The 26,247-nt window shown below is 38.4% G+C and overlaps 1 protein-coding gene across 6 annotated transcripts in view; it reads left to right on the forward strand.

Annotated features, from left to right (window-relative positions):
• The window catches only part of LOC145990050 (sulfotransferase 1E1-like), a 102,945-nt gene that overhangs the window by 67,319 nt on the left and 9,379 nt on the right, over positions 1–26,247 (forward strand). For 4 of the 6 annotated variants that reach the window (XM_083125694.1, XM_083125690.1, XM_083125693.1 and 1 more), the window contains exons 2-6: positions 3,236–3,440; positions 3,894–3,993; positions 6,119–6,314; positions 18,661–18,787; positions 20,054–20,148. In XM_083125694.1, coding sequence (XP_082981820.1) covers positions 3,236–3,440; positions 3,894–3,993; positions 6,119–6,314; positions 18,661–18,787; positions 20,054–20,148 — 723 coding nt within the window. Of the gene's footprint in view, positions 1–472; positions 635–3,235; positions 3,441–3,893; positions 3,994–6,118; positions 6,315–18,660; positions 18,788–20,053; positions 20,149–22,191; positions 22,370–26,247 lie in introns of those variants that run through there. The other 2 variants (XM_083125689.1, XM_083125688.1) reach the window with 2 other exon arrangements.

A 26,247-nucleotide genomic window follows, 5' to 3' on the forward strand; every position in this document is an offset into this window, starting at 1 on the left:
CTATGGGGCGGAATACACAAGATATTTCGTATTATTTAGAACTTTCACCCTCAAAAATGGAAATCGAGGGGGTGCCACTTCGGTTTTTCCCTGAGTTTCTCTGCCTTTTATTTGAAAATATTGATTTTCTCAAAACTTCGGAGGGGGTTGTAGCCTCATCAGTGTACGCTAGTGTCCGTTACCATATACATTCTCATTTGTTTATGCAATGAGGGCTTCAAGAATTGGGATGAAACTCCAAACAAGCTGCTGACAACCCGTGCTCCTCCAACATACCGTAAAGAGATGATATGTATGAAAGAAAGGAAGGATAATCATTGAAAATCAGGAAGAGGAAATTTAGTAATATAAAGGATGTCATTATTCCCAGACAGTTAGCAATCAGCCCAGACAGGAAATATTAATGGAATGCTTATGTCAGTTATTGCCGAGTTGGATTTACTGAGGAGCATAAGCAGGAAGTGTGCGAGTAGGAAGGATGACACCTGAATAACTGGGGATTGTTATGTGGAAAGAGAGGAGAATAAACAGCTGGGGGAAAGTGAAGGGGGGATTGAATCGGGAGTCGTTGGTGAAGCAGGTATTGGGGATTATCTCAGAGTTCCGAGGAGATTCACGTCTATCGCTGAGTCGGGTAAGAATCCTTACTTTCATATTCAAATATATGTCCGGTCCAACCATGACGATAAAAAATGCATTTCAGTGTGCGAGTTCTTTCAAGTCCTTTTAAAGTTGTGTTTTACCTCTCGCAGCTGAGGCTTTGGAGGCTTACCCTTTTTTATTATTAGTGTGTAAATAGGATCGAGCTTAGGCACCCCAGGAAATCGATCCCCGCACCAAGAGTATGTCACCCAAGGAGGTGAGCCAATCTCTACAGTTTACAGGTAACTCAAGGTACGTACAAAACGATACGTAACAATCCATTCCTTAAGAACACGTAAGATGCAAAAAAAAAAATCAATGGCAGTAGTCATGGACACGTGTAATACTTGTGCATCCCACTGTACCGTATGACCTTGCACTGGAGAACCCATTGTAATCGATTACATCAGTAAATATCAAGATTTGAGTTTGGAAAGACGAAATATGTAGCCCTAAATCCAAGTAGAAGTATATAAAGCCTATGACATATCCTTGGACTTAATATCGCTTCACTTAACCTACAGTTACACTCCCTGGGGTCGATAACAGCAGATTACTATGTCGACTGGTACATTGTTAACATAAAAATTTTGTATCACAAACTAGCCAACTCAGGTTACAGGATTTCTTTTGTCTGGACTCCTGAGCATACATCCATAGAAAGACACCACATAGCAGATGCATTAGCCAAGTACGCAGCTGAAGAATCAAGTCACCGATCGCTTAAGATTAAATTTTCTGCAATAGCGCTAGAGTCGCATGCTAAAACAGAATTGTTGGAAAGTTGGCAGAAACAATGAACAATTACAGGGAAGACTGATTGGAAAAAGTACTATTCAATTCAACCACATATACTCAAAGAACTTTGGTATCAAGATATTAATCTTTCAAGAAATTCTTTAATAACTCTGGTTAGATGTCGGCTAAACTATACCCTTGCTCCAAAAGACTTGTACAGTAACGGACACATCTGGGTTGTAACGATCCCATTAACTTTCTATGGAATCGTTACAACCCAGAAGTGTCCGTGACTGTACACTAGGAAGATTGTGCAATTCCCAATCTGTCAGTGTGGTGCAACTGAAGGAACACCTGATCATATTATATTTGAACGTCGTCTTAATGTAACCGCGTGATTATTTCTTAGAACTAAAAGAAGCAGGATATAATTGGGCATACGTCTTGTCAACACTTTTGAGGATCTGACGAAGAAAATAATAGTATATATACTCCAATTATATTAGAAGAGAAAATATGTTATTATAAAATTATGAAATTGTAAAATTATGAAATGTAAAACAAATGTAACTAGTTCATAGTTGAAAAGCTAAAACCAAATATATATTTATACAAAAAAAACAGACAAACAAACAAAAAAAAAACAAAAACTTACTGTTCTCGGTGGAGGGACATAGTGTTTCGGATTCCACTTTAGACCGTATAGGTTCAGTCCCGATTAGCCTCTCCGTGCATAAAACTGACTTAAAAACAAACTCAAAAACATAACCTACAAACATAAGAAGTGGGGTCACGTGGGGTCAGCACGTCGAGCCCCCAGCCGTTATAGGAGATTTCCGAGACCGGGTTAAGCTACGTGTTTGCAAACCGGCCAGTGCGTAACAAGTTAGGTTAAGTTATATCTTTACATGTTATGCTTTTTTGTGACATTGATATAATACCCATTTAAGGCCCAATTTTTACAAATTTTGGTAATTTATATTTTGTGTTAGTATGTGTAAGTTCCATTAATGTAGTATATTGACATGTCATATATTAGCATGTACTCTTATTTGTACACACACGGTGGTCCTTGGACGAAAACTAAACTAAACTATCTATGCTCTCCCCGAAAACTGCAGTATTCCAGAGTTGATAGTGAATTCCTCGATTTCGTGGTACAGTCAACGGCAAATATTACCTTTTTTTATTCTACATTCTGTGTTGTTTTAAGGAATGAAACTATGTTGGTTCGAAGTAGGCATTATTCTCTGCTTATTGACGTCATTATTTCAATGCATTGTCTTCACAATGTGTAATACAGACCGAATTACAATGGTGGTGGACAATTCGCTTACTCTTTCTTTCGCCGTTGGGTGTACGTAGATACCGTCATCAACGGAGGACCTTTGAACATATCTGGGTTTCTTGTTAGGTTCCGAACTTAGACAAGATCGTTCCTGGGAAACGGAATAGGGTGAATTCTCGCCAGTTTCTCTACTCCCTTGTTCCAGAGTCGACTATAACTCTGTCCTGAAGCAAGCGATCGAAAACAAGTCTGCGAAAGTAGTGAGTGACACGAGACCGCTCCACCAATGAACACGTGAGAGGGAATGGGATTGCGTGGAGGTGGGAAAGCGACTGCCGTTACCAGCCTTCGCAGCAGCGAGTACTGCTTCATCCGGCCTTCGTGGCGGAGTGGTTATCGCAGCGCGCTACGACGCCAGGGGTCCCGGTTCGAATCCCTGCCTGGACATGGGTGTTTTTTGTGAACGTCCCTTCATCAGTTTCATCATGTCATCACTCATCTCTATCTTCGCGATTATAGTATAGATAGGAGTGTACTGAATCCAGTCCTTATTTTGTTTCCCAACAGATGTCTCTACCTTTCGAGATCCGCAGCATCGAAGGAGAACTGCATCAAAAGCTCTTGAAAGATTTCAAGGGTGAAAGAACTGGCTTTGTGCAAGTTGGTTCCAAACGATGGTTCTTACCAGAAAAGTACAGGGAACAGGCTGCACGGATCTACAACATGGAGTTGCGCCCAGATGACGTTTGGATATGCAGTTTCCCCCGAACAGGTAATTATAAACACGTGCAAGCTAATATCTCACTTTGTGAAGAATATGATACAAGATGAAGCTTGCACCTAACACGCCATATCAAACTAACTTTGACACGCTACAAGCAAGCTAAGGTGAATTTCACACAAGCTCGCTTGCAATTCAATGTATACCATTACTTTCTAGGAAACATCATTAGAATTATCAGGATGAACTAATTTTATTTTAAGAATTCCAAATAATTTAGTTTTGTTTGCGAAATAACTATAAAATACTTTATGCATTTTGCGAGTCGAGTAATACATTAATAATATTTATAAAGCAGATGCATTTTAATGCATATCCAATATCTGATGCATGGAGACGTTAGCTTGTGGCTGTTCTGTAGCTTTTATGTTGCAGTTTGTGTGAGTGAGTGTAGGTGTTTTATTCTGCATAACTTTGTGTAATCATTTTTCATATTTAACTTAGGCACCACATGGAGCCAGGAGCTTATATGGATGGTTGCCAACGATTTGAACTATGAAGAATCAGCGAAGATCCCTTTGTTTGTCAGATTCCCATTTCTTGAGTAAGTATAACATGCTTATACAGGCTCTTCAGTTTCATTGTTTCGGCAGTTGAAACATTTCCGAAAAATGAGAAATTATATATACGAGGGGGTACCGAAAAAAAACGGAATAGCGCTGCACTGGGCGGAGTATCCATAGTACGACTCTTTCCCTCTAGGCAAGCGTCGAGCAACTCATTGTGAGTTCAGTACACTCAGTGGCTTCGCTGGGGAAGGTTGTCTCTGGTCACGGTGGGTTTTTTTCTTTTCGTAAAAGCAGTTTCGCTCGAACCTCGTTTTTTGTGATGGCCGATGTAAGACAACAGCATGACACTCTTGCCCCACGCCTCTTACTCACCTGACCTCGCTCCGTGCGACTTTTTTTTGTTTCTCCGAATGAAGAGGGACATGAAGGGACAGCAATTTGACAATATAGAAGAGGTGAAGAAAAAAAAACGAGGAAGGAGCTGTCAGCCATCACAACAGATGAGTTTAAAAAATGTTTCCAAGAATGGAATCACAGATTGTACAAATGTATTAAGTGTCATGGAGAGTACTTTGAAGGTGATAAGGTTGTCTTGTAAAAAAAAATACATGGCTTTTAAAAAAAATCCGGTTTCTTTTGGGTACACCCTCGTATATATATACTCACACACATATATATTGTTGTGATCCCGTTTTACCTGGGATCTGAGGTCACAGGGAAGTTTCATTTAGACATTTAGGTAGAGCTTAATTGTGTCTGTTGGCTGAACCTTCTCCGATTAGGAGGGTAGAGATATGGAAAGTTGGTGTAAAGGTTATTCACGCTTGTTCATACCTGGTAGGTGTGTGATGTTCTTGTCCTGATGCTTCTTGCAGACCGAATCGTGACAGGTGCCAAGGTTCTATCCTTCGACCCTCAGCTCACCAAACCGAGCGATCCCTTGCGACTTGTAGCATGCTAGGCAGCGGTAACTCCGTGTTCCATCGTCGTAGTTCAGTTGTGTAATGTGTTGTAGAGTATTCAGAGACTACTTATCCATGTGAGCGTCGATGATAGGTGTAGTTGAAATGAGCGTCAAATTCTAATAGAGAGCGAGCTCCGAGAAAGAGCTTGCTTTTATAATCTTAGTCTTCGAAAGGTTGTTAAACCTTTCGAACGCGGTAGATCTTGTTTTGATCCACGCGTTTGCCTTCCAGTTCCTTGTTTAACGGAAGTTACAAGTTAGCGCATTCTTGGGATCACTCGCTGGTCGGACAATTCCAGGAAATAAACAAGTGTGAATATTAACATGACGATGTTTTCTCGGTTTAATAATCTCCATATCTCTACAATATTTATTTACTACTGACTGATTGCCCGGCGTTGCCCGGCTATTTATTTACCGCAATCTTCTATTAGACAGGAAAATAATGAATTTTAACTATAGTGTAAAATGTAACTAATTTTATTTACAGGTATTTAAAAGTATAAGTACAGTCTACAAATTATAAAGTAAAATCTTTTACAAATTCACTATAATATTAATTTAATTTAACTCAAAACTTGATTATAAAAAACATTTTTAGTTTCACCTCCAGGAGCAAGAATAAATAAATTGAACGGCTTTTGGAGTGTCACTATTCATCTTAGCGACCCCGAAAGCTATGGATTCCACACTAATATCGGACGTTTTCTATTATTTTTACATGTCACCCCCACCCCTAGGGATACCAGGGGTGTCACCCCCACAGTATTTCTTCCCAGATTGTAAGTCACAAGTGTACCAAGTTTGGTTGAAATTGCTCCAGGCGTTCGAGAGGTATGCAGGAACAAACAATACATATATACACACACACATGCATTCATTTTCATAGACATGGATACACACACACACATGTAAAGATCTTAAGAAATGTAAAATTTAATACCTTCTTGATTTAGATATTGTGTTAATACAAGTAAATGGTATGGATGTAGACCTACTTTATGGTCTACTTTTCTGTGATATTTTGTTCGTTTTTTAGTTACAACTGGAACAAATATTGTGTTGATGAATATTACATATTAAGGTTCGTATCCAAACAATAAGAAAAGTACAGGTAATGTAAACAGTAATCCAAAACACACCTATTACAACTGTCTTTTAAAAAATAAATTTACTTTCATTTCTTCACATGACAGTATAAGCATGCTCTTCCACGATGAAGTGAGCAAGGAATTGAAAGAACTGAACAAGGACAATCCAGCAGGGCTGGAAGAAATCACCGCCCTTCACACTCCAGGCTACGAAATGGTCTCCAGCCTCCCTTCCCCAAGGTTCATCAAGACACACCTGCCCTTCGAGCTCCTGCCACCGAAAATTCTGGATACATGCAAGGTATTTATTATTACTGTGAAATGTCTTTTCAATGTGCACGTTGCACTTCGTTTCAACATACCGCTTTTACCCATGAGTAGACTGCACTTCTTACCCAAAAATTGGGTGCGGCTTATATTCGAGATAACTAACTGTAAAGGCCAGCTTTAGACGAAAGCATTTTCCTTAGCAAGCATTTTATGCCGGGCACGGGGACCATGTGCTCTGTCGCGTCATTCGAGGTAGGCGGATGATAATGGGCCTGGTCAAAGCAAACTATTGTAGGTGGTAGCACCCCTGTTGCGTCCCCATGTTTTTGATCGGCAATTGTTCTCCCATTTAAATACATGGGGAATTTGATGCCGAACGTGCTGCTATTACATTAAATTGCAAGTTTAATATCATCTTAACCTCAGAAATGATGTCTGAACATGATAGTTGAATAATCAGTGCTGTAAAAGTAAGACTTTTGAAAGACGATCGTCAACAACAGAAAATATATCGGAACTGAAAGAAGCCTTAAAATTTGCACAGCACTTGTTTATTTCACTTGCAATTTTCACAATTTAAGTGATCTATTGTTGAGAATCCGGTAAAGAATAATGAATAATAATTCCGCGCGACTGTACTTTTATTTTTATAGTTGTTTTTAACAACTGACTTTTTTTATTCACGTGATAGTAAATATGGTTCTTGTTGCACACATTTATCGTCAAGAATAGTTATTACATAAAATATTTTTTCTTCTGTTTCATGTCTCGCAACCTCTAGGGCTATCTTATTTACAGGAATTACCAAGAAAAAGAAGGACGAAAATATCTGCTTAATACAATGAAAACATACGTTAATATTAAATTATCGGATAGGGCATAATGTCAGTCATAGTGTATAATAATATATATCATGCATTTACGCACTTACTACATTTTTCCTTTATAATGTTGGGAGTTTCTTCGATTCCTACCCGCCGTTGAATTACACATGCTTGCAACCAGAAAAGAAGCAAAGCATAGTGTAAAAATCTAAGTTTTTGTATCATCGACCAATGGCAGCTAGAGACGACACAAATGACATCAGGTTTAGTGTTCTTTGTGCATAAACGTAGTATATTTAGCTCGTTTTCGTAACCTTTCCGTTGCGCTTTAATATGTTAATTCTTAGGTTCAAGAGAATGTAATTTTCGGAAACTTGTAACTGTCTACATTATCTTAAAGCTTTGATAAACCCATTTTTATTATCGATTTACACGAGAAATTCTTACCTTAATTGAAAATAACGTTTGAATAGCCATCCCATCGAGCTGCAATGTAAAGCTTAGGGCAACCAAATGACGAACGAAATTATTTAGGGACGCAACAGAGGTGGCGCCGCCACCGGAAAAGTTTGGCAGTGAACAGCCCCATTACCCTGAATCGGAAATGGACCTAAGGGGTATAGGCAGACACATGGGCACTAATGTGGTTCCCCCGGCAGGAGGGCACCAGTGTCGCACTTGCCCTACGGGGGTTGGGAACTTGTGTGACACAAAATCGACGGGCCTCGGCCAGTTTGGATTGACTTCGACGAGAAGTCACTCACCCCTAAGGCAATGAGAAGCCAATGCTGTCTTAAATTTCGATCTGAAGTAGAAGTAACAATGCCCGGAGAAGCAGACGAGTTGTCTCTAACGGACCGACTTCCCAAACAACTACTTCCTCCTTTCACGCAGACGTCTTTGGTGGTATATCCGATGGAGCTCTTTTCGGCCAGACTTGCAAGATTTTATTTTCGATTTGTATTCAAACAAGGTTGTCAGTGGGAATGTGTAGGTCCTACTAACACATAGCATTGCAGATAGCCTTCGGGCATTACCTACTCCTACCTTAAATCCCGATCCATCCTTCCCCCGCAGTAAGGGGCACATTAGTGTGTGTAGTTTTTCCTGCCCCTTCAACGTGGAGGTTTTACACACAATGGTATCCTAGATGAAGCTAGCTAATTCAAGACTCAGGCGAGGTTTTGCCTGCTTGCAGTGCTTTTACCCTCGGAAAGCTTCCCTTTCTCTTTTTTGTTTTCTTGTAGTTTTTTCACACTCTAATTTTACATCCCTGGTAGAAACCTCTTGAATAGGCAAAAAACCAGACATTTGGCTATAATGTGCTTGGGGAGTACATTAGTGTCTCAGGCGAGGTCTGCGCCTTTCGGTGTAGTTGCCGGTTGACTTAGGGTGGGCGCTACTCACCCCCTCGAGCCCTTTGGGGGCGTTTTTCCCCTTTTTTTTCTATGATAAAATTCTACTGTGTTTCCATAGCATTTTTCGTAGCTAACCAATCAGAAGCGACCTCTATGTTACGAGTGCAGTTGTAATGGCGGCCGCGTGAGATGTAAACAATGTGTCACTTCACATGTTTAAAAGACTATAACTATTGGAGTAAGTGGAATAACGTTTCGTATTAAATGGTTTTAGGTATAAAAGAATGGCGGTGCTTACATACATATTTTATAGCGTTTACTGTACACGTATGGAAGAATATTTTAGTTGTTTCAATTGTAAACACCCTGTACTCACCATAGTTGTAAACTCGACGTGCCTTTCGTGCTGTATGTATTATACATTGTAATCGCAAAAGCTAACCGAAATGTTCCATGGAAAGGAATTGCTTTCGTATAAAGCCGGCCTAAGTGTTGTACGTCTAACACAATTTATTCTTAAATAACACTGCACACTTTGTAAATACTGCCATCGTAGCCGATGGCTTCATTTGTTTACTAACAATGCCTACCAATTCTAATTTTCTTGGGCTTAACACTTCACTTGCAACTTACATTCAGCCCTTTCTTCCGTCCTTTGGCGATTGCAGGCTTAAGACGTTGCAATGTGCCACATTTCTCAATAATTTAAGCAAACTATTTTTTCTTGAATAGTAGTCTTTTACAAAAATCTGCAGCCCATAGACACATAACACGGTATGCTGTCGTTCCTACCGAGCCTGAGTTATTTCCATGTGAATCTTTAGTTTCCTTTCAAACGGATCTCTGGCTGAAACGTATTCGTAGGGATATCACTCGTTGAATTTGAAATTCTTATTTTTTGGAAAGTTCTATCTATAATATGAATGACCTAAGGTACGTACTACTGCCATTCGATAGTTGAGTTTGTGAAATAGAAAAATACCCAAGTTTTCACTGGAAAAAGAAAATTTTGAAGATCCTCTATTTTTTTTTCTTTTTCACTTTCGATGATCAGGCTTTCACAAGGGAAGTATATGCCAATAAAAGGACAGGGGGCTACACCTTTTTTTTCTTTAGTCTAATATTTTATCGTCATTTCCTGGATTTGACGTTTTCTTTTACGAATGCTGTGCCAAAGGGTAAGACACGTTAATTGATTTAATTTGCTTTATTTTTACTTCGGTTTTTGTGCCACTTTTGGCTAATTTGCGAAGATTGGGATGAGTGAAGATACGATGAAATTGATGAATGGACACTCACAAATATCCATGCCCAGGCCAGCATTCGAACCCGGGACCCCTGGCGTCGTATCGCGATAGGCTATGCTAACCACTCCGCCCCGGGGACCGGCGGTAAGACACGTTAATGTATAAATTCCATACAGGCCTATGTGTTGAGCTCTATCCCAATGACTTGCGTTGTTTTCTTCATGCTCATGTTGGATTTTTCTTAACATCTTTTTATAAGTGTAAATATGTATTTTTCATTTGAAAGTTGGAGTTTTTCCTAACATTTCCTGATATTACAAAGCATATCTTGCATTTTTTTTAAAAAAACTTAATATGTAGATAACAACTTTGAAATATTTTTTTGAAAAAGTAGGAAGACGAGGCGAGGAATCTTGTTTCTCTCAAGCAACTGCTGGTATGACGTGGTCTATCTGAAGACGTCTTCTTGAAATACACGTACATCACTACATTAATATTGCCTCGTTTGCTTATGTAATTGCATCGCTAGCCACCAGAGTGACCGACAAAATTGTCCATTTACGATATTTACACCGATGGTCTCGGGTTTGAACACCGGCTTGGACGTGGATGTTTGTTTCTGGATTTCGTGGGGTTAGCGAACACGATCTCTTACATGGAGTTGGCGAACATATTTTAGACAGCCAGGGCAGATACATGGTGTTAGCGAACATAACGTACCCTAACCCAACCTAATCTAACCTAATCAGGGTGTTGATGCTTTGGCAACCAAGAGAGGCATGTTCACATGTTCTCTATCCCCATGTAACAGCCCTGCCTGTCTTAACTGTGTTCGCTAACTCTACCTCATCTGTTGTTCACAGTCAAGAATAGAGGCAGAAAAGTGACTTAAAACAGGAAAATACAAACACTGGCAGGCAATGGCATTTAGTAGTCTTCTGTCCAGCCAAGCGAATCACTTGTAATGTGGCATTACCTTTCTTTTCGCATTATGACGTCAGCACCTTTTCTTTTGTTTTGCTGTAATTAGGCATTCTTGGACTCAATACAGCCCAATTTCCTTGTGCATCGACTATTGCAGTTTTTGCAGTAATTTAAAGCAATTTCCTTCCCCTGCTATGCCTAGGATAAGTGACGAACACTTTGAACATTTTCCTCAAGCTAGGGAAATACGACAGGATTTCAGTGATATCCGAACGGGTTTGATGCGGCTAAAACTTCGTGAAAATCTGTTTCTCAAACATGCTGATAGCGTCAAACAGAACCCTCCTAATCAACTTGCATGCATTATTTACACAATTAGAGTTCTAATAAAGGAGGGATTATGTCAAGCTTGAGAGATATCTCGTCCCGAGATGTAAGGATCTGTCATTTTCTCCGTCTCGTCTTCATTTATAAAGAAACACCTGTCTCGTTTAGGGATTTTACTGAGACAAGACTGAGGCCGTGTCCGAAAGGTGCGAGACCGTACTTGAAGCGAGCATTCACCTATAATGGTCTTGCAGGGCGGTCTTGAAGTCTTGGACTGGAAGTGAGTCTTTCGAATTCCACTGCGACTACAGCGCCAAATACGATTAGTAGATAAAACTGAGGGCTCGTTGTTTTTCCCGCGTTTTAAACACTTGTTTTTTTTTACCATACAAGTCACACAGGGGCGGTTACTGATATTGTTGCAGTGTTGCACAACGACCGGATATTTTACCATGGAATGTCATGCTTTTTGTTAATATTTTAAAATTGCTTTCCTATTAAATATATTGAACGTAAACAAATAATTTACCCTTGATTACTTTAAAAAAGCTAATTCCATTATGATCCGTTGAAAAGATGAAAGCAACCTGCGAGATTTCACAGTATATGAGTAGACGTATAGGTCGACGTTGCAGCGCCGAAGCAACAGCGAGGAGTATTGGAGCGAGGGTCAACGCCGTTGCTCCTATCCTCGTACCTAAGCCGACTTCTCGCTGCAGAGACTGTGCAACAAACCAAGGTCACCCACCAGCATAGGCGCCGGCTCCATGGGGCTTAGGGGGGCTCGAACCCCCCCAATATTAATGATGTGGGGGCAGAGCCCCCCAAATAATTTTGCTTAAGAGGATGTATTATTTTTCTTCTCTTGTAAAGTTTACTCTGAATTGTGCCACATGAACTTAACTTTAAATACACATTTGAAATGTTCTACACCATGAACTTTGGGGGGTTGAGACCGCTAAACCACCAACTTTGGGTGGGGGGGGGCTATGACCGGAGATAGCAAAACACGTGACTTATTACTATATACTAAGTATATAATTATTATTTACTATTATACATATATTAATCAGACATAATTAATTTAGCCAACGACTTGTTAAAGACTGTTTGGGAATCACTTAAAAGAATGCAAATAATTAGGAATATTATTGATGTGAATGAGAAGGCTGGCCATACTGGACTGCGACCACTTTGCCCTCGTCGGTGGACATTGAGAGCCTCCATTATGCAACAGATCTTAAGGAACTATGAAAACCTCAAATTTCTTGAGAAATTTTCTGACGAAAATTCTACAGACGCAGCATTAAAATGTGCTGGATACCTGGAGACAATGCTTCACTTCAAGACATTTTTCTTTCTCTCCCTCTACTGCCATGTGATGGGTCCAATAGAAGAGGTAAACTGTAAGATTCAGTCTCCACACATTGGTGCTACAGAAGTGGAATCAAAACTAAAATACTTGACTGACATCTTTCAATAAATGCGATTGGATTTTGAGCAGATCTGGCAGAAATGCACAGAGGACAAACCCAGCCCCGTTGATGAGCCAGAATTGCCCCGGCAACGTCACGTCCCTAAGAGACTTGAAAATCCTGATGCTGCCAAACATCACAAGTTCTACACTCCAAAATAGTATTATAAATCAATATACACTGACGTGTGTGACACAGCAAAATTATGTGTTAAACAAGGACATGAATCTACAGGACTACAAAAAGTAACAGCCGTAGAGAAAGAATGCATCTCAGCTGTGAACAGTTGCACAACAAACTTTCAGCAAACGCGAGAATTCTTTCGCAAAGATTTTTGATGCCGATAGGCTCTCTTTACACATGTCCATGCTTGGTGATATCGCCAAACAGAAGAAAGTGATTCTAACTACCATGCGTGACATAAGGAAGTTTCTTTTGGAAGACAGCACCCTCCAGGAGCCAATTTCATGATGGTCCTCCGCACTGTGCCAGTGACGACAGCCACAGCCGAAAGGCCATTCAGTGCTATTAGCCGACTCACGACATATTTGAGATCTACAATGAGGCAGAAGAGACTAAGCAGCTTAGCGGTACTCCACATCTACATCAAACTGTGCTTGATAATTTGGACCTGAGACCGCTCGTTAACGAGTTCATAAAAAAAAATAACCCACCGCGTAGAGCAACTTTTGCTTTTAAATCATGTTCATATGTTTTTGTTGTGTATGTCATTTTTATATCTTAGTGTACATGCTATTTTTTTTATTTTTGCAAAATTAAATTTTAAAGTAAAATATTGTAGCAAGAACAAAAAAGTAAAACTATTTTCCTGAGATTTGTGTTAGCAAAATGTAAATAATTAAATAAAACTTAAATATTGTAAATATTCGTTATTTTATGGGTTATTTTCAACCCATCACATGTCTGTTGCGGACATTAAAACACACCCATGCCCTCGCCGGGACTCGAACCCGAGACCTCTAGATCAAAGCGAGTTGAGTCGACCACCCAACATGCTCGGCTACCGAGGCCGGCATAAACTGTTAGGTCGGCCTCTTAATGTAAATACATACTTTTCAATACAAATGTTAACTGTTATCTAAAAAAACAAATGAGCAGACACGAAAGACATAAAAAGACTTTGAAACATTTTCTAAACGTTTTTCATGTTACATTTCATTTGCATGAGGAATATAATAGCTGCTTTAAAACTGATATACGAAGACGTAATTTTTATTTTTAGAAAAGGGAGGGAGTGAGTCATTCATTCATTTATTTCAGTGATCAGAGCCCCCCCAATAATTTTGACAAGTCGGCGCCCCTGCCCACCAGGCGCAGGCAGGGAAGAAGACTTCACGGCGGACCGGCAGGAAACGATGGGATGTTTGTTATTTATTAGAGCAACAGCTTGCGAACAGTAGGCAAGGTCTTACTGTCCCGTGTCGTACAGCAACAGACAAAATGTCCATATTAGGCAAAGAAAAATATTTTCTTTTGGGGAAAATTTTAACCAAATTTACTAACCTTACCACCAATCACCAATCCAAATTCATTTTAAAATATATGCAACTTATCGAATACAAGTGGAGTGCTAGTTATCTTCCCTGATGTTGTGGCGTGGGCGCTGGGACTAATTGTCTATTGTTATAGTTGCGATATTTAGTGCACTGTTGTTAAGTCGTGTTCCAACCGATACCAATGCTTGAAAATTTTAACAATTAAAATTTGTTCAAAATACTGATTAACATTATTGGTGAGCCCAATTAGAAGCATCGATTTATCAGAGTTCTCCTTCAAAATATTCAACAGTTGAATCTGAACATTAAAATACTTCTTACGTAACACAAAAAACACAATTCTGTACAATATTGTTGCCGAACAAATGGAAACTTCAAATTTTGCATGATAATTATTAATTATACCACCTCGAAAGTATCACGTCGCATTTGTGAAAGGGCCGGTACCGGTGGACAGAATACAACCGATACTTTCCGATACCGATACATCCACATCGTCTCAGCCAGAATATAAATACATATAAAGTTATGAATTTATATGTAATTACATTATACAGGGTGTCGCAAAACTCTTTCAACAACGCTTGGGTGCTGGTAGATATCATAAAAACAAGTAACTTTTCCCTATAAAGTTTACCTCGAAAGCGCTTAGTTTCTGCGCTATAAGCGCTTAAAATCTATCCTGTACGTATGCAACCCAACACAGCAAACGCTTGCTCTGACATAACTACCAGGGGCGCGTGGCAGGGTTGCCACTAGCTTTCCTCGTTAAGAGAGACGACTTGAAAACAACAACCTGAGAGTCTTGCCTGATCAAAATCCAAAACATTAATGATACTTGCGATGTTGTAAGAAGCATTTATAAGCTGACCAAGACAAATAATGGGCAGACTGAAATTCAAGATTGCTCATTCTAAAATATCTCCATAATTGATTGATTGATTTGGTTTATTTTAATTCGTTTTTCTTCCATCTTTGGCTAATCGCGAAGATGAGGATGATTTGATGAAATAACAAATGACACCAATGTTTAGACTAGGATTTGAACCCGAGATACCTGGCGCCGTAGCGAGCTGTGCTAACTACATCACCACGGAGTGTTTCGTGTATCATGCGATATCAACAATTGCAAGGGACACGTGAGATATGGGAAATCCACGAACGAACAAATGTAAACATGATGTGTTTGCTGCCTCGTTTCGAACACGCAGAGCCGCCCCCCATGCCGGAGTGGTTTGCACATCACTCTACGACGCCAAGGGTCCCGGGTTCGAATCCTAGTCTAAACATTGGTGTCATTTATTATTTCATCAAATCATCCTCATCTTCGCGATTAGCCAAAGATGGAAGAAAAACGAATTAAAATAAACCAAATCAATCAATCAATTATGGAGATATTTTAGAATGAGCAATCTTGAATTTCAGTCTGCCCATTATTTGTCTTGGTCAGCTTATAAATGCTTCTTACAACATCGCAAGTATCATTAATGTTTTGGATTTTGATCAGGCAAGACTCTCAGGTTGTTGTTTTCAAGTCGTCTCTCTTAACGAGGAAAGCTAGTGGCAACCCTGCCACGCGCCCCTGGTAGTTATGTCAGAGCAAGCGTTTGCTGTGTTGGGTTGCATACGTACAGGATAGATTTTAAGCGCTTATAGCGCAGAAACTAAGCGCTTTCGAGGTAAACTTTATAGGGAAAAGTTACTTGTTTTTATGATATCTACCAGCACCCAAGCGTTGTTGAAAGAGTTTTGCGACACCCTGTAGATATATAAAAATTAAAATTACATATAAATTATATATATATTCGCTGCAACCACCAACATTCCGAACCACGAGTGGCCACTGAAGTCACATAGCATTTTCAAATGTTCATACACATACATTTCTACACATTAGAAGAACTTTAACCAACAACTTGCTGACCCATGACGTATATTTAACCTGTGTTGCTGGCTTTCTACCTCCGTGATTTTAAACAAATGAACAACGAGTGCGGATATCAAGTGACCTAGTCACCAACCATCTGCACTGCGAACTGTGCACTTGCGTGCTTCTGTTCTTGGCGCTTTCGAACTGTACTAGGTGACGTCGCTTCCGCCAAGACCATACTTCGAGTCTGTACTTTGTACAGTTAACGGCAAAGATAATGGTAGGCAAATTGTCCACCGCTATTTTCATTATTTTTTTATTCTATATCCTGTGTTGTTTTAAGGAATGAAACTATGTTGGTTCGAAGCAGACAGTGTTCTCTGCTTATTGACGTCATTATTTCAATTCATTGTCATCACAATGTGTGACACAGACCTAATTCAAATGGTGGTAGACAATTCGCCTACTGTTTCTTTTGCCGTTGGGTGTACCTTTCAGACTGCCTTGTAAAGGTCGAGGCGAGAATGAGACCACATGTTCGAGACTTGTCAAAAAGAGACAAAGAACAAGACAGGCCTCTGTACGAGACCAAGATTTCGTGTCCGTCAATGTCTCGTTCGAGGCTTTGACATGATATCGGAAGAAATGAAAAATTTCCAATTTGTTTTACTATAGGACTTCTTGAAACACCAAGCGAACATCCACCAGATTGTTTACAGATGCGTCATATGTTTTGTTTACAGCAATGACAAAGTCAATCCCAATAAGACTCTGGCCATGGACGTCCGCACGATTTTTTCCAGGGAGGGGCAAGGAAGGTAATTTTTTCCAGGGGGGCAAACAAGTCACATTTCCCACCAAAAGAGTGTAGTTCCCTAAAAAAAACATTGCTTACATTTGAATTTATGGTGTTAATGAAATAATTAACACATATTATTGTGGCTAAAATGAAATTATGTGTGTGAAATACATAATTTCTGGTTGACTTTCATTTTCCAGGGGGGGCCACGGCCACCCGCGTGCCCCCCTTCCGGACGCCCATGACTCTGGCGACTGGACCCATAGTCAGTATAATACTCTCGAACTCTTGTGTTCTGTCGTCCATACATATATATATCTGTGATTGGCCCTTCATCCATTTCATTTTATCAGCACTCAGCCCCAATTGTCGCGATTAGCCAAATGTGGCAGAAATAAGATGTTAAATAAATCAAAGTTGATTAATTTCTGGCAATTATGAGCCTGTGTTACCTTGTTGCATATATATTCAGGATAAAATCCAAAAACACTAAGTTGCTGACCAAGGCAGTTTATTAAGATAAAAACACTTAACAGGTAACCTTTCAACCCTGTATCAGGGTCTTCCTCAGAAGAAGAACTAAACTAAAAGTTCTTCGTCTGAGGAAGACCCTGATACAGGGTTGAAACGTTACCTGTTAAGTGTTTTTATCTTAATAAACTGCCTTGGTCAGCAACTTAGTGTTTTTAATATGGAAACAAGGCTTAATTATATTACGATAAAATCCAGGTTAGTAGCGTCTAAACCAGGGTTGTTAAAGGTTCGAGGAATTTTTAATCAATTCTTGTCCAGGAGAGAAAATCAGTCAAGCATAAATGGGTTCTGGACTGTAAAGTGTTTCAATTCGGTCCAGGAACCTATTTTCCTGATCAATTTAAATATGGGCCAAGAACCTTTTTTCAATGAAACAATACGCAACTTGGACCGAATTTAAATTGTGCGAGAGAAAAGGTTTCGGTCCTGTTGCAGAACCCAATAGAACTCATTAGAATTTATGGATTCCTGGACCTGTAACAACCCTGGTCGGAACTAGGAGTAAAGCAAATAAATATTTAAGAAAAGTTGTTTGATCTAAATGATTTAACGTCATATACGCTGTGAAACTTTGTGCCGTGACACACTGCGTACGTTGTTGATACTTTATTTTTCGAGAATTGTTACGAGTCCGAGACAGACATTTAAAAATTGGCATGAGAGCGAGCGAGACAGTTCCAAGCGCCTTTTCTCTACACAATTTACAGTCTCGTTCTTTCGAAATACATAGCCTCAGCGACAAATACAGCGTATAGAACTCTTAGAGGTAAACAACTGTTGTTGATATTCCCCCCCCCAAATCTTTATTTCGACGCTGCAAACCCTTGAAGAACAATTTTATCCTGAATGTATGCAAACACGCTGCACAGGTTCACAGTTGTGAAGTAAGTATGCACAGAACCTTGATTTGTGCGGTGTCATTTTCATGACTTCAAACAAGATTACATTAAAGTAATGTGAAGGGCCTGTCACAATAAGATATAAATTTCCTATGTTATTAGAGGAACAATATTTGAATATTTGTCTCACAAATATATCTGCACTACTCAATGAAAACTAGAGAAATGGCGCAAATACCACATTTTATGAAACATCTAGATGGAAAATATGTAAAATACGCCAATATGTGTAGCACGAAATTGATGTACATCTTTTCTAACATTGTAATTCGATGGCATTTGTTATTTTTACTTTACTACATACAAAGGGAAAAATATGATTAGATGATATGATATGATGTATTTGCATCCAAGGACTACAATTTTGTACAAGTAGGTACATCTGTAGTATAAGACATGTCAAGTAGAAATACATGATACTAAAGTTTGGTAATTTTAACATAGGATACACTCATATATATTGGTGTGTCATAACCCTTGCATATAAAGATGATATACTTGACAATTTCAGTTTGATGTAATTGCATAAAACCCAGACATAATTGATAATATGCTTAATAATGCTGAATTTTGAATGCAATTCTTTGCTCATTTACTTTGCAGGTTGTGTACGTTGCCAGAAACCCGAGGGACACAGCTTTGTCGTGTTTTCACCACAATCGCTTAATCACAATGATTGGATACAAGGGAGACTTTGACACTTACTGGGACCATTTTGAGAAAGGGTGTGGTAAGTAAGACATTATGAACATTCCATTGTGTATTCTTATATTTCCAAAATATGTGGAATCTAGGGTAGTTTGTCTCCCGTATGAAAAGTCTGGAACTGTCAAGCTTAATCTCAACGTCTTTGAACTTTTCTTTACATCAGTGGCGGCACCAGTATTTTCCATCTAGGGGTGCTGAGGGATTGTGAAATGAAGCTTAGAGGGTGCGATGATAAAAATAAGGAAAACATGAAACATGCATGCACGCTTTAGCCACTACATCAACTATACCAATCAACTTTTAGTAAGCTTCTGCCATTCTATGAAAATATACCAATGAAAGTGGAAGACTTCCACTTGCTTCATTTTTCCTGGCTTTAACCAAAACAACAATGTTTTGTAACATCAAACGAACAAATCTTGTTCCAGGCAGATCTATGGCATACATTGTCCAAGGAAGTTGTCATGTAGAAACAAACACAAAATACAATCATAGTGAATTATGTCGTGAAATACAAAGAAAGTCATTGTTGCTTTTAGGAACGCACTTTTTTAAGCATTTGCAATACAACAATCATGGATTGCAATGAAATCAAATGTTAAGTATGTAATACAGGTGACCAACAATTCATCCACACGTCCCAACACCGCCTCTCTCAAATTTCCTCAACACCTCCTAATTTTATTTTTCACGAAGGCCTATTTCATGGCAATTTTGGCGCTAATTTGCTCTTCTATACAAACTTACATGCTGCTGATGGAAAATTCTAGATAAACCCCTGCATGTGACAACAAGAAAGTAGCTGCTGAGTGAGGTTTTGGTTTGTGTGTGTGGGGTAAAAAACGTTACCTATGCAACCTGATGATTTGCTATTTGAGAAAGAAAATAACACACACATGTACACACAAACTGCAAACTCATGTCGTCACTATCATGTAATCATCAAATCACTTTTTGCAAAACTTCCATCTTCTGATAATATTTCCTTGTGTTGTTCCCCAGTTTATCACATGCATTCGTACATAGCCTACCTTCCTCGTGCCACAGATGTTCCATCTTGCTAAAATCGCCTTGTGACACATTATTTTTGACAACGAAGCTCATTTTCAAGCTTATTTTCGTAGTTCCTAAGTAAAGCAGTAAATAAATCACTTTTAGTATTAATGGAGAAAATAAGTGGCATGGCTCTTGGACTGTTATATTTTATGTCATATCTAACATCATAGACTAATTACAACTACGTCAAAATGTTTTTAAGTTTATAGTTATGGCTCTATTTGTTTTTCAGTTCAATATGCACCTTACTGGGATCACGTCATACAAGGATGGGAGAAAAGACATCATCCGAATGTTCTCTGTCTGTTGTACGAAGACATGAAACAGGTGATGTGTTCATTTTATAGTTTTCTCACTATGCTCTCTTGGAACGTACGAATATTTTGTTGCAGTTTGGTCTGCAGTTATAAAACTTGTCTCACACAATAACCATAATTGTTCAGAAATAATGACATTGTTTTTCCCTGTACGTTAGATATTTCCCTGTAGAATTTGACTCTGTAGAAGGCTATTGTAGTATTGATGCCCTAAAACAAAACAGGGTCTGAATTGCTCCCTGCGATTAACAAATGGATGGTCACTTCCCTCCTTCAGTCAAACAAGGAACTGAGACTTAGTTTTAAGGACCTTAAGACTCGAGGGACGTCCAATCGAGGACTTGCTCAGTGGACAGTGACACGTTATATATATACATTCAGAATGTAAATGTTCTATCTCCAAATTGTAAACAAATCGAGATATTTTGGTTTTGGTCTATTTAGGATGCAATTGTTTCATCTCTGCTATCATCTGATCCTTATATACAACAATATTGATACAATGAGAGTCTTTTGGGCCCATGTGCAGAATTTGGAAGCAGCCTCAAGAGCAAACTCGAACTCCAAGCCCAACAGCCAATGAAACCTTAACAACAATTTCCTCAACCAACCACAAGCACCATCGGAGTATGAGATAAACCACTTACATTCTAACCTCATAGTCACTTTTGGGAACTGCTTATCAATAGTAGTGGTCTTCGGTTCTTACTTTTGTTGCTAACAGACAAAAAAAATTGAATAATAGAGGAATCAAAGCAGTTGATTGATTTCCCAAAATAAATTATTTATTTTACTTTGCTACAGAATGACAAATTTATAATGAAATTGTTTCATCTCTATCTTGTTTCCAGAATGCAGTGTACTATCTGGTAGATAGAACACTGGAACTCTAAAATAAAAACTAGTGTTGCATGCACTTGTTCTATCTGAAATTTCAATAATTAATTATACCATAAATACCTGACCAAACAACTACTTCTTTTTAGAGAAGCTTCAATATATCAGCTTTTGCAATGATACAAACTTTCAGCCCAATGGCGACAAAGACCCAAGAAATATATCATGTCAAACTTTAAAGGGTTCTCCTTAAAAAATGAAAAATTGGACACACAACATTTACATTCTCAGTGGACGATATACTCATGCAAATATGTATGTGCTAACCAATGTTTCGTAGTTGGATTATGCTAAAATAAGATTATTTGCCACTTGTTTGAGAAGTAGACAATTTAATTTCTCGGTACGAGTTCCATTTTAACTGATATTTGAAGTGTATGTATAGTGTTTAATAAGGCATTTGATGTGCTTTATAGATTGACTGCTTCTTAGATTTCATTCCAGAAGTGTTCTGGAAGAAATGCGCTGAAGTTGGAATACATAGTGTATTTTTTTCTAGAAGTTGTTAATATCGGTTACTTTATATTCAGAATTGTTGTATGTAATGAGATGAGTGTTGGAAGCCCTGCCAAATATTGAATGAGCATTATCTCTGTGATGTTTGAGATATCTCGAATTGATTCAATTAATGTTTGTTCGCTTATTTTCAGAGAGTGTCTTCTGTTTTCTGAATTCTTTGTGTTTTTGAAAAAAAAAAAAAGGTTAGTGATTGGAAAATAATATTTATCATAAGTGTAAAATATGCAGTATAATACCAAACTGTGGTAACTATTTAAAGAAGACAATTTTTGTTATACTTCCACACATTTGGAAATTAGAAATTTACTTCTGAGAAATGAAGGAAATATATAAATAATCCATCCGATATTTGAATGTTGAACCAGTCAAGCGACTTACCTGGATATTTCAAAATTATTTCGTATTTTCAGGGATTACTTCTCTATTTATTCCATTATAGCTATTGACTAACTATCAGCAGTTCCGTTAGTCTCCGAGTTGAGGATGAAACCCCACAGGACATCACGCATAGAAGTTTGACTTCCAATCAAATCATAATAAAACATACGTCATGGTGATGAGGTGGAGTTCTTGTGACCAGTCAATATTATATAATTGGCAAAGCATATAGCACTAAACTGTTATTTGTCTTAAACAGGACCTTCCAAAAGAGATTAAGAGGGTAGCTCAGTTCTTCAACAAGAACTACAGCAATGACGATGTAAGTAAATTGGCTCAGCATCTGGACTTCCCTAATTTCAAGAATAACCCCACTACCAACATGGACACAGACGCAAAAGGGTTTTATCAAGGACAGGACACGTTTATCAGGAAAGGTAAATCTTGAATGAAAGCACTTCGTCGATGAAGAAAACAAGTAGATTTCAATCTTCTCCAGTACACTGGAATGTCACCAGAAGCATGTAGTTATGCTCTTGAAAATATTCGAGATATACTGGGACTAATTGACATGTATAGCGTTTACCTCAGTCACAAAGTTGCTCATTATGGATGCTGAATCCTGCCTTGTGTGTATTCGTCTACATTTGCGCTTGCAGTTTAACTTTTCAGTTACTTTCAGTGACCCTAATTGATATTTAATTATCTCTAGCTTACTGTCGAAGTTCTCTACAAAAATAACAAAGTAATTATTTGAGTGCCAAGCATTCTAAAAATGATTGTAACTACAGATAAAATATTAGGACAGTGCTTTTCCTGTTGTAAATTTGAATACAGTGGATTTTGTGGCATTTGTTTAAAAAACAAAAGATGCTCAGAAGAATGATTGAGGACAAAACAGCTGACGCTTTTTCTGTTGGAGTTTGTGTATGCTTTCTTGCATACAGTCCCATCTCGTTGCTGGAATTGTGAATAGTTCTGCCAGTAGGAACGCAATGGCTGATATGAACTTTAAACTATGCTCTAATGATATAGTTTCTCAACATTTCAGCGCCTTTCTTTACTGGAAATTCGATTTTATATCAATGTATTCTATTTAAATAGTAATACACAATATATTTTTAAGGAAAAGTAAATATAATTCTCATAAGCTGCTTATTTCTAGAAATGCAGCATAAAATTAAAGTGAAGGATATAAAGTTCACAAATTTTCTGCAACATTCTAAATAGATGTCTTCAACAGTAAACATTAACCTATGGCCTGTCCCTCGTGATCTCGAACACGATCTTTGGATTCTCTGATCCCCGGATACGATATTATGTCTTTTGACTGTTCCACAGATATGCAATCGTCCACTGAGAATGCAAGTGTCCTATATCTCATTGTAGGGAATTTGCATTCTAAGTGGACGCAATGTAGCTTTATCTGAAATATAAACGTTTCAGTATCTCATTTTCATCGTCGATTCCGAACAAAACTCCACCGTGAGTCATACTGTCGCCGGAGGTCATCTGGTTTAATGTCTGCAAAATTTGAACCTAAGTATGGATGTAAATGCAGATGTTTCTGTAAAATTTAGTGGACCGTAGTGCAGGGTATTTGTAATTCACAAGACGCATGATGTCGTGGTCAGAAATAGAACGTCGTCTGGATGTTCTGTACTCCGTGTGAGGTGTCAACGTGGAAGTCTGTTGATAATGTCCCAGAAAGGTTTTGAGTTTAGTTTCAGAATGCCCAAACTCTTCACCAGCTAAAACACTTTATAATCAGGGAAATGTTTTATGAACACCCTATACTGTACTTTTGCATATGTTTCATCCATTGACAATTACCTACAAGTAAGAACATAAAAAAATCATGTGTGCGAAAAGTTAAAATTACGTATTTTTATAGTTATTTGTCTCTCACATATCTAAACATATATGCTAAGTGAAAAACTTTTTAGTGAATTTTTGCTTATACATGAATATTTCCATAGTTTGCGAATTTTCTGCCAATTCCTGTATTTTCTTTTCAAATGCGATTTTTCCAATTCAGTATTTTTGAATTTTCCTTTTCTACCTGACTTTCCTACATCATTAAGCTATTACTAACAAGGATAAATTATGAAAAGAATTCTAAAAAGTAGCAAATAGAAACGAACAGCTGAATGGCACTCTCACCAAAAACGCAGCAGGCATAGTGGTAACACTGCTTCCTTAAAATCTAGAGGTATCTGGTTCGATCCACTGTAGAGTACATTGCACAATGGTTGGGATTTCACTTTAAATTTTAAGTTTAAATCTGTTGCAATAGCAACATAATTATACATATGGCGCAAGAGAAACACGAGTGAAATGGTGGACCATTTGTCTGCCTACAATGCTAAAATCTGGCCAAACATTTCTTAATGGTAAGTTTTATTGTGAATGAGTCATTTAGCCTGTATAATTTTGTAAGGGAGGTATACACAATGGAAGTAAAGGGTTTGGGAGTTATCACATATTATTTCAGTGTTACTTCATATAGTTTATTATATTTTCGTGTATCGGACATTCTTAGTTTGAAGAATAACAGAGTAATTGGAGGTTTATCATTCAGATGATATTATGTCGGTTTTAAGCCACGCAATTTTGATGTGCTTGTTGACACTTCTTGCATTCATTAACACAAGTTGAAACGCGTGGTATGAAGTACAATTAAACAATATGGAGGACAATTTCTACAATACTTTATGTGTAGAAACATAGTCGTAAGCTGTGATCTGGTTTTTGGTATAGGAAGTTAGAGAGAAATGCAATTTTAGACTGGTTATGCTTGCTTTCCTTCATTTATAAGTAACTAACATAGAAGAAAATTGAAAAACTCAATATGCTGACCAAGGCAGAAAATTTATTTTATTTTAAAACATAAACTAAACGTAACGTTTCAACGTTCTAGCAAGGTCTTCTTCAGACTCTGTACCCAGTACAAATGAAACAAGGTACAAAACAGGAAGATATATATATACACAAGAATCACTCCCCTCCAGACACAAGATTATTAGAAAGTTGTTTTCTCTCTAGAATATTCCAGCAGGTGGCCATCCATTGCCAACTGTACTTTCACTTGACTGCGATTTGGATAAACATAATTACACTGTAATTTCCTAAAAATGGCAAAATTAATCTTCCAAGTAATTTTTAAGGGCGTTAGAAGAGAGAACTTCAGTGTTTCTTATAAAATTCAAAATTTCTGCTCTTTATGCTGAAAGTACAACCTCCACAGTTCGAATCAGCTATAAACTAAAAGGGTTTTTATTTCTAATGTAACCAATAACCATGTGGGTTTTATCACAATCAGAATGCTGTCAAGGGCTTTTTTAAGAAAAAGAAAACATGCCATGACATTTATTAAACAAAACTGATATGATGTCCATGGACGTGCGCAGCATTTTTTCCCGGGAGGAGCAAGGAATGGTATTTTTGCGGTGGTAGGGCAACAAGGCATATTTTCCCCAATAATAGTGTTGTTCCCTCAAAAAACATTGCTTAAATTTGAATTTATCATATTCATGCAATAATTAACACATATTATTGTGACTGAAATGAAATTATATGTGTGAAGTACATAATTTTTGGTTGAGTTTCATGCCCCCCTTCCGGACGCCCATGATGATGTCAGAAGTCCCACTCTCACCAGTTCTAAGAACAAACTATACATAATATTTCCAGAGATGTGCCAGACAATGCATAATAGATATGTATTCTTTATTCTGTTTACTGGACAGGTGTAGCATTGGATTAGGGTATATCATTATTTCTGGTCAACAGTTATCAGAAACCAAGTAGCCTGTGTTCTCATAAAAGAGGCAACCCATGCCTACTTGGAGCAATCAGGGAAGGAACCAGGAGCGGCTCAAGGGGTAGAGCCGCCGTGCCATGGCACTACCCTCAGAAGAAACGCATACCTCGCCAAGTATTGTTAAATGAATACATTGATAGAATACAGACAAGGAGATTCGAATCTTACAATCGGTCAAGCTGACGTGACGACCGCCCAACCTCCTCACTGCATCGCCAGCTGTTTCGTTCGTACCCTCGCGAGGCAACAGTCCGTGCCGCCCAAGAGCTGGCCTAACCAAGTTGACACACGTGCAGAGGGTTGAAGAAGTCTCAGCGAGGAACATTTTCACCATGAGCCGAGAAGAAAGTGGCAGGGGGCGGGGTTAGCCCATAAGAAACCGTGCCCGTCTTCGCCTGGCACGGCGAGGGAATATTCGCAGTGTTGACACAGTTGCCACCTTCAGAGAAAAGTCGCTAAATACAACTGATTTGTAAGACGGGAAGTAATTTC

The sequence above is a fragment of the Lepisma saccharinum genome, chromosome 7 (assembly GCF_977018435.1).
Source record: "Lepisma saccharinum chromosome 7, izLepSacc3.1, whole genome shotgun sequence".
Classification (NCBI taxonomy): Eukaryota; Metazoa; Arthropoda; class Insecta; order Zygentoma; family Lepismatidae; genus Lepisma; species Lepisma saccharinum.